Here is a 9,273-nt window from a genome sequence, read left to right on the forward strand (position 1 = left end):
AGATAAATCATAGAGATAAATCATGCAGATAAATCATACAGAGAAATCATACAGATAAATCATACAGAGAAATCATACAGATAAATCATACAGATAAATCATACAGAGAAATCATACAAATAAATCATACAGATAAATCATACAGAGAAATCATACAGAGAAATCATACAGATATATCATACAGATAAATAGCAGGCAATACTTTATCATCGTCCAGCAGGATCAATGCCTAGAACAAAGCGCTGCTAGTACAATGGCCATCATACAGGAAATATTGCTAATCCCTTTATTTACACCTTACACCCATTATCCCTGGAGCCGACCTAGGGAGGTGCAAAGTGTGCCACTCCACAAGGGCCCGAGTCCCTTCTCAGCCAACAGGGGCCCGAAGTCAGTTCTGCACATTGGCCCACTATTATTCCCATATTATTCCCATTATGGACCACTACTGGGCTGTTCATTCAGTGAGAACCTTATTAACCCTAAGGGGTTATGTTTTTATTAGCTCCTAATGTCTGATTATGTGATGTCATTTCAACATGACATTCATCCTTTTATTCATTACATTTGTAGACTTTCTGCAGGTGTTTCACACAGACCGCAGATTAATATTGCAGTCATTGCAGCCTATGAATAATTATACGAGGGGATGTTGTGTGAATCTTATTGCACTGTAGTAATGTAAATGATAATGTTGGGGTGCGTACAATGTGGGGTAACTACAGGAACCCAAATAATCCATCTAAGTTATGTAACTCCTGTGATAATGGCAATCACATATTGTTTTGTAATCATTCTCTCAGATGTTGTGTACACACCTCCTCTCCGAGGTATAAATAGTGAAGCTTCCTGGGAACAGACTTCAGATTCAACTTACCTGAGACTGGTAGGTCCTGTAGGAAAAGCTGTATTTTCAGGGACCCCTCCCAGCCCCCACTCACCTGTGTGTATCTCTCCTTTAGGTGACTGTCATCATGCTGCGTATCCTTGCCGTTCTTGCTGCCTTCTGCGCAGTCACTTATGGTGAGTACCTTAAAAAAAGAAGTCTGGAAAGAGTACAAAGTGATAACTAGGCAGGTCTGACACCATCACCACATCAGGAAATCATTCAATGTGTTTGTGGCAGATCAGCCAGCATTTTTGTACTTTGGGATAAAACCTGGGGCAGTGGTCATGTACTGTAGATGTTTTTATTTGGTCCTTATATACCTTTTAGGTGTTGCTCTCTCGCCAATGAGTCCTTGGCTTCCATCCATTGAAGGACAGCCATCATGGATCAATATTAGAGATGAATACCAGTGGAAAGTATAGGCAGCAACAATGAGAGAATTACAATGTCATTCATCCTGCAGGTTGCCCCACCATCCTTACCAAGTCCCAGTGGGGAGGGCGCGCCCCCACCTGCCGTACCGCCATGGCCACTCCAGTAACATACGTTGTCATCCACCATACTGAGGGAACCTCCTGCACCTCCCAGTCTGCTTGCATTACCCAAGCCAAGAATGTACAGAACTACCACATGAACTCCAACGGCTGGTGTGACGTCGGTTACAAGTAAGTTGGATGGTGATGATGCCTGCAAACACATTGCCAGTGTGTAGATAATGAAAGCAAAGTGTTCATTAATCATCATCATGGAGTACATTACAAGGGAACCTTCACTAATACCCGAGTGGTGGGCCATATTTTATTGCTGCAATGAGAGGTGCTGGTCCTATCTTGTTAAGTTGTCCTATCACCCCCCACCAATTCCTGATTCCCAAACCTAACCTCTTTCCTTTCACATAGGGCAGTTTGACAGGTGAGCTGTTTGAATTGTATAGATGTATATATAGATAGCAGATTTGGGGGACTGTGAATAATAATGTAGCAATACGATAGTGGCATGTTTGGTGGGGAGTTATTATTAGGTCTGGCTTTACAACTGTCCTGTCTCCTATAGCTTCCTGGTTGGAGAGGATGGCCTTGTATATGAGGGCCGTGGCTGGACATCCGTTGGGGCTCATGCTCCAAATTACAACTCCAACTCCATCGGCATCAGCGTCTTTGGATCCTTCATCAGTAAGTGTGTCAAATGATCTCTGTGTTAGGTGTAAGTGATCCACTAACCTTTCCCCCTTGTGATCATCCAAACAGAACCATTTTCATGTGATGATCGGAGCTGATTGGTTGCTTTGGTCATCTTCACATTAAATTACTTTGAAACAATTAGAAACTAAGCTGGAGCTTTGTGAAGATCGCTCTGCTTCCAGCAAATGCACGGAGAAATCTTCTGTGTGAGTTGTTAGCAATGCTTATGATGTGAATAATAGATGTTCTTTAATAAAACAAAGACTGCAAATGGCCAATCAGCAATGTTTCCATAGCCTTATAATATCCAATCATATTATTGTAAATGCCTCAGGGTCTCTCCATCGACAATTGGTGTTTCAGGGTTTGGTAGATGATTTGCACATACAAGTTCCTGGGTCTGCTCACCTCATGGGGACATTATGTGCGGTCTCGCTATCCCTGCCCAGGGCCCATTATGAGAAGGTCCCAACATCTGAGTCTGGGTCTGCTCACTTCATATGGTCTTGCTAATACTAACTTCTTGGGGTCATGAGTATGAGAAGCCCTGCCCTGGTCTGCTTCCTTTATGTGGTCTTTATGAAGAGTTCCCATCATCCCTCCCTGCATAGGATCAGATCGTTATGAGGGGTTTCTTCTATTTCTGTCCGGGGTTGCTCAACTCACTAAGTCTCACCATTGCCAGTCAGGGCACAGATTGCAGGACCTATTAACAACTACATTATATAAGCAAACCCAGGCAGGGATGGCGGGACCCCCTTATGGGCTAATTATGAGGGGGGCACACCATCCCTTTCTGGGTCTTTCCCATCTCATTTGATCATTATGAGGGGTCCAGAAACAAAGCAAGGAACCATGACAAAGAGATCTCCAGAGATATAAGGGATCAGAAGGTGTCTCTGCACTGAGATTGTTACATTCATGATGTTGTCTCTTTTTATCAGGCCGTAACCCCAACACTGCTGCCCAGAATGCCGTCAAGAGTCTCATCAGCTGTGGTGTTAGCAGGGGTTACATCAAGTCTGCTTACATTCTGAAAGGACATCGCAATGTTACAGCCACTGACTGTCCTGGGAACACCTTCTACAGTACCATCACCTCCTGGCCACGCTTCCAATATTAAACCTGAAATTATTAGGAGCCCTTCATCTGTGTATTCCAAATGTGTAATATTCTACAATAAACTTTACTATATGTGACATCTGTGTGGGTGCAGCGTGGTGGGTGCAGCGTGGTGGGTGCAGCACAGACTTCTCCCTCCTATGGTCCTCTCCTCCTGTATCACTGTCTGTCATTTGCAATCCCTATTTAATGTACAGCGCTGCGTAATATGTTGGCGCTATATAAATCCTGTTTAATAATAATAATAATAATAATCATGGTGGTGTGGGTGCAGCACAGTCTTCTCCCTCTCATGGTGGTGTGGGTGCAGCGTGGTGGGTGCAGCACAGTCTTCTCCCTCTCATGGTGGTGTGGGTGCAGCATGGTGGGTGCAGCACAGACTCCTCAACCATCATCTGATACGAGCATTTTGCAGTGGATGAATTGTAACTATTGGTACTTAATATTGAATAGCTGATTTCAATAATTAAAGACCCCCAACTCCTATATTAATATTTTATCAGAAAAGAACGCAGAGAATCCATGAAATGATAATTTTCATTAAAAAAATAAATTATTATAGTTCACAAATCAAAAATAACTCTTCAGAGTTTTTGTAAGTTAAAAAAGATGAGACAAGTGAACACATAAACGATGATACCCCAGGGAACAGAAACTTTCTAGCTCAGTTTAGGGTTACGCATCATGAATGACCTAGAATGATGGTTTTCTGTGACTTCCTATCCTGGGAATCATATCGGACCTGCGAGGTATATCTGGCAGAACATGTGCTGTACGAGGATTGCTGGGAGACATTCAGCGCCCTGCTATGTACATGATAAAAGGAGGACATGCCAACATGTAGCCTTCTCTGCCAGGGCCTTGTAACATGTGTGCTCTGAGTATATGGAACAATCCACCAGAAACACGCTAAGAACATGTTAGCCAGGAACATGTTGGGGAAATGGTGCTCTTAGCACTCTCCAAGGTCATTATATGACGGACCCAGGAATCTCTGCCACGTTAAGTAACATTCTGTCAAGACACAATAAGCATACTAAGCCATATACATGGGGCTGGTGCCATAGCACACGAACTATACCAGGCTGAGCAGTTTTCACTGAAGAAAGTTCCAGGGGCAGTTTCATGCCACCATGATGGTAATATTGCATTTTCACTGTACACAAATCTGTTTCTACATTTGCTGGTCCATTTGTAGCAGAAAAATACCTGGAGACAGATGGAATTACCTTTGCCTGGTGAAAAGGAATGGACATTTGTTCTCTCTCCCTGTTATGTTCACATGTTTAAGTTTTATCCAATTTCATTATAAATATATATCACTGTTATCACTTGCTTTTACAATTGATGGCGTTAAAAATGTAATTTCTATTCCATTCTGATAAAAGGAAACCAGTGGAGTCCTGGTCAATGCTGATGGTATAGTTTCATAGTTAAGATTAGTGTTGGTGTTCGAATTCGGATCGAGCCAACCCGAAAAACGCGGGATTCCACTATGCAAATTCATGTGTAAAAAAATGTGTTTTAAAAAAAAGAGGCTTTAATGTTAAAGTCATTTACTGAATGTGTGTGATTTGTGTAACTTTTATTTTTTTTACAGGTTACCCCACAATGACAGGATGATTCTCACGGCCTGTCAGTGTGGGATCCCCCGGCACTAGAGGTTAAAAGAGGACAAGTCTCCCCATTCATCACCTCTAGTGCTCTGTGATTGGCTGCGGAAAGGTAAACCCTGATGACAGCTCAAGCGTCATCAGAATTTTTCTTTTCCTAGCCAATCATAGAGCACTAGAGGTGAATGAATGAGGAGACTTGTCCTCCTTTAACCTCTAGTGCCTGGGGATCCCGTGGGACTCCTGTGTTCTTGGATAGAGAATCTCTATCCAAGAACACATACTATAGTTACGCTAGCTGTCAGCTCTGCTCCCAAATGCTCTTACATTTCTACAGTCCCGAAAAATAATCAGAATTTTCCCCCCATTGACTTTAATAGTGTTTGAATTCGATCACCCAAACAATATCGCACTATTCGATCGACCTGACCTCTCTTACTTGCTGCCTGCCATGACCCCGGCCTTGGGTCAGGGTGATAGCAGGACACTGCTATTACCCTGACCCATGATTTCACAAGCTGACACCAAAGGAAAATACCAAACTCCAATACTGAGTGAAGCAATTAGTAAGAGCATGAAGATGACAAGCACAGCTGATGTTTCTGGGCCTAGTGCCCATGTGGTCACCTGTGTGTGTATTCTTAGAATTCTGTTAGTTTGCTTGGTAGGTCAGTATGAAGCGTTCAGGTGATGGATGAGCCCTGTACAGCATCGCCACTCCATTGACCCCATCGCCGCTCCTGGCAGCTGGGTGACTCGGTTTGTCTCCATTGACGTGTAGTGTCTGTGTTCAGCTATTAGATGTTACCTATAAATCAGCTGTGACCCGCGTGTTCATGGAATCTTCCAGCCAAGCGTGCCGGACTGTCGTGTATCCTCAGAGTCAACACTTGTTCCCCAACATCTGAATCCTGTTGCTCCTTCTACCTTCAAATGAGGCTTTTTTTTAGCATAGAACCTCCCAATGCAGAACATGGACTGTCAAGAACAAAAGAGGATCTGTGGAAATTTGGCAAAGCTAACCCAGAATAACCAATATAAACCCCAAATACTGCTTGTTCACAAGGACACAAATATATATATATACAAATGTATTATTTAGTCTCCTGCTCCCCAGTAGCCGTGTCTGTAACTTATTCCTGTAGTGCAGGGCTGTCAAACTCAAACACACCGAGGGCCAAAATTAAAAACTTGGACAAAGTCCCGGGCCAACCTTGAAATTTATTGAAAAAATTGAGGAAATGTTTCCTTCTCATTAGATATAAAATCTTTTCATATGGAAACCAAGGTTTTGCTTCACATTCAATCTGGAACAAGCTGATAATAGAAAGAAGCATAAGAATTTTTTTTAATTTTTTTTAAGAAAAAAATCTTCTGCCTCTTTCTCTATTTGTTAAATTTCAATGATAACCTTTTTGCACAGACTAACAATATTCTTCAATAAAAATATGACCATTCCAGTCCATGCCTTAGGGTACAAAGGAAAAGCGGAGGCGGAGTGCTGGAAATGCCAGACGCGGCCAATGCAGAGCTAAATCTTATGAGTGGCCCGTTGCTGGAACTCCCTTCTTCATTGAAATAGCGCCGCTACTAAAATTCCCGACATTATTTGCCTCTATAAAACAGTCCAATGCGGGGCCACGCATAGGCAGAGAGCCCCATGGTCTAGTAGTAGTGGCGTGATTTCAATGTAGCGGCAGGCCAGCTGCGGTTCATGTTTAGGATTCCTTTGGGGGGCAAAAAAAAATTTGGTTAGGGGCCAGAGTTTGACACCTCTGCTGTAGATGAATGGGAGGGTAATACCCAGAATCACATGACCAACAAATGATCAGCAAACAAATCTGCTCCTGGAACAAACCTGTGACTCCAGAAGTGTGGGAGAGTGACAACAAGCTGTATGGTTGGGATTTCACCCAATGATCCCCGACATAATAATACAATTATATTAGTAACGATATGTTGTAGAGATAGGACAGACTATTCTTCATGTCTAACAATCCCAGATCAGACTGTTGTATCTGCTGTTGGTCTCCCCCTTCTAATACAAATCATGGCTCCATTGCTATCAGTCACACTGCTCTCTCTTGGTTTGCTTCCGTCTGACCGCTCCTTTCATGTTTCTTTCCATGGTAATTCCTCCTCCCCCACTCTCCTCCATGTTGGTGTTCCCCAAGGGTCAGTCCTTGGACCGGTTCTCTTTTCTCTGTACACCTCCTCTCTCGGTAGTCTCATATCCTCCTTTGGCTTACATCTGTATGCTGATGACACTCAGATCTATCTGTCCCCCTGACCTGTGTCCCTCAGTCCTGGATAAGGTCTCATGCTGCCTGTCAGCCATCTCATCATGGATGTCTGACCCATTCCTGAAACTGGATAAAGGGGAACTCCTCATCATCCCCCCTCACATTCCAAATCCCCCCCTGACATATATCTAACTGTTATAACACTGTTATTCCCCCTCCCCTCAGGCACGTTGTCTTGGTGTCACCTTCTATTCAGCCCTCTCATTTACCCCCCATATTCAGAACATTTCCAGGTCCTGTCACTTTCACCTACTCAACATCTCCAAAATCTGCCCCTACCTGTCCCCTGAGACCCCCAAACTCCTTGTACATGCTCTTATCATCTCCCGTCTGGACTACTGTAACCTCCTCCTCTCTGGTATTCCACTAACCCGACTCTCTCCTCTACAATCTATTATGAATGCTGCAGCCAGACTCATCCATCCTTCCCTCCGCTCCTCTTCCGCTGCATCTCTTTGTAGTTCTCTCCATTGGCTTCCATTTCACCTTAGAATCAAATTCATCTCCTGTGCTTTGCCTTCAAATCCCTACACAGTTATTGTCCCACTTACATTTCTGACCTGGTAAAAAAATCCTCCCCCTGCCGCTCTCTCCGCTCCTCCAATGACCTACTAATGACTTCCTCACTCATAACCTCATCACACGCACGGATACAAGACTTCTCTAGAGCTGCCCCAACTCTCTGGAATGGTCTCCTCGTCCTATTCGGCTTGCTCCTACTTTCTGCTCATTTAAAAGAGAACTCAAAACCCATTTATTCAAACTTGCCTACCCGGCTTCTTCTGTCTGCTAAACCCTCATTACTTCCCACACTACATATCTCCCATCCTATTGTGTGTGAAATTCCCCCACCTACTAGATTGTAAGCTCTTCGGGGCAGGGTCCTCTCCTCCTGTATCACTGTCTGTATTAGTCTGTCATTTGCAACCCCTATTTAATGTACAGCGCTGTGTAATATGTTGGCGCTATATAAATTCTGTTTAATAATAATTCCATCCAAATAAAAATCACAAAACTTATACCTACTTAGGTATTTTGTACAAAGGATATATGACCGAATCTTTGGCAGATAACCCATCCCCCTTCCCAAAAGTATGAGCCAGTAATGAGGAATGGGGACCAGTTCTGCAGGAGATGTTCAGGAACGGACCCAATGTGACCCCAAACATAAAACATCTCAATAGTTATCTTTCAGCGTGGTCCAGCAGTAAACATTCATGGTAGGTGGCTCTGGGGTCAGAGAGAAAGTGTCTCACTGAGGAAAGCAGCAAAAATCCGGCACAGGTTGGTAACTGTTGGTGGATGAAGCTTTTCCTCTGTATCATCGTAAGTGTGCCAGACTTCCGGGAATGGTGTGGAGATGATGTGAAGGACAGGAACACCTACATTATACAAGAGACAAAGGTTATCATACAAAAAGACAAACTACAGAGAAGAATGGAAGAGGCTCTGACCTTTCCGAAGGAATGGAATGTGGTCATCTTCCACCGCTCCGTAATACAGATCCGGATGAAAATAGGAATTCTCCAAAGGGTGAGACTGCAGAAGATTCAGGTGATGTAAACGTCTCTCTACAGGAAAAGAAATAAAATATACTGATTACAGAGAACTCCTAGCAGAGCCAAGACGAGAGGAACGTCCATATATCACATTCAGCTTAAAGGATATAACTGCTCCATCCACATCCCTTATTGGGGCCCTTCTCCAAAATGGGGGCCCATGTCTTTCATGTGACCCTACAGGCTTGGAATATAGGCTGACCACAGACAGACTCTACCTGAAGCAGCCATGAGCGATTCTCTTTATTTTATTGGTATTAGGGATTATTGATAGAAACATTAGCATAAGTAATAAAGAACTAAGTAAAAGTTATGAGCACTGGGCTCCGCTCGGACACCCACATTCCGATAGGTTAATTGGATTTAGGGTATAATAAAAAAAAGAAAGATGGGGGACTTTAAAGGCAGTATATATAAATACATACACACATAATTATAACAGACCACAAAACGCGTCAACGATGATTCATGCACATATGGTTTGCATGTCTTGCTGTATTATCGCTTGTTTTTATATAAAAAATGTAAATGTTAGCGATATTGTTGAATTTTTTGCAGCATAATGAGCTTTCTACCCCCCTAGACTTTGTATTACTTTCTACCCCC

At 43.2% G+C, this 9,273-nt stretch overlaps 2 protein-coding genes across 3 annotated transcripts in view; one reads left to right on the plus strand and one right to left on the minus strand.

The window, feature by feature from the left end:
• Positions 1-888: 888 nt before the first annotated feature.
• Positions 889-3,269, plus strand: PGLYRP1 (peptidoglycan recognition protein 1). Its single transcript, XM_072431154.1, has 4 exons — positions 889-1,023; positions 1,353-1,554; positions 1,943-2,061; positions 3,015-3,269. Exons 1-4 carry the CDS (start codon positions 975-977, stop codon positions 3,191-3,193), a joined length of 549 nt encoding a protein of 182 aa, XP_072287255.1. The 5' UTR covers positions 889-974; the 3' UTR covers positions 3,194-3,269.
• Positions 3,270-8,067: 4,798 nt separating this feature from the next.
• Positions 8,068-9,273, minus strand: part of QPCTL (glutaminyl-peptide cyclotransferase like) — a 6,610-nt gene continuing 5,404 nt past the window's right edge. For both annotated transcript variants that reach the window (XM_072431149.1, XM_072431150.1), the window contains exons 6-7: positions 8,563-8,679; positions 8,068-8,490 (exon numbers count right to left, since the gene is read on the minus strand). In XM_072431149.1, the coding sequence (XP_072287250.1) occupies positions 8,345-8,490; positions 8,563-8,679 (263 nt within the window). In that variant the 3' untranslated portion in view covers positions 8,068-8,344. The remainder of the gene's footprint in view (positions 8,491-8,562; positions 8,680-9,273) is intronic.

This window comes from Pyxicephalus adspersus, chromosome Z (genome assembly GCF_032062135.1).
Source record: "Pyxicephalus adspersus chromosome Z, UCB_Pads_2.0, whole genome shotgun sequence".
Classification (NCBI taxonomy): Eukaryota; Metazoa; Chordata; class Amphibia; order Anura; family Pyxicephalidae; genus Pyxicephalus; species Pyxicephalus adspersus.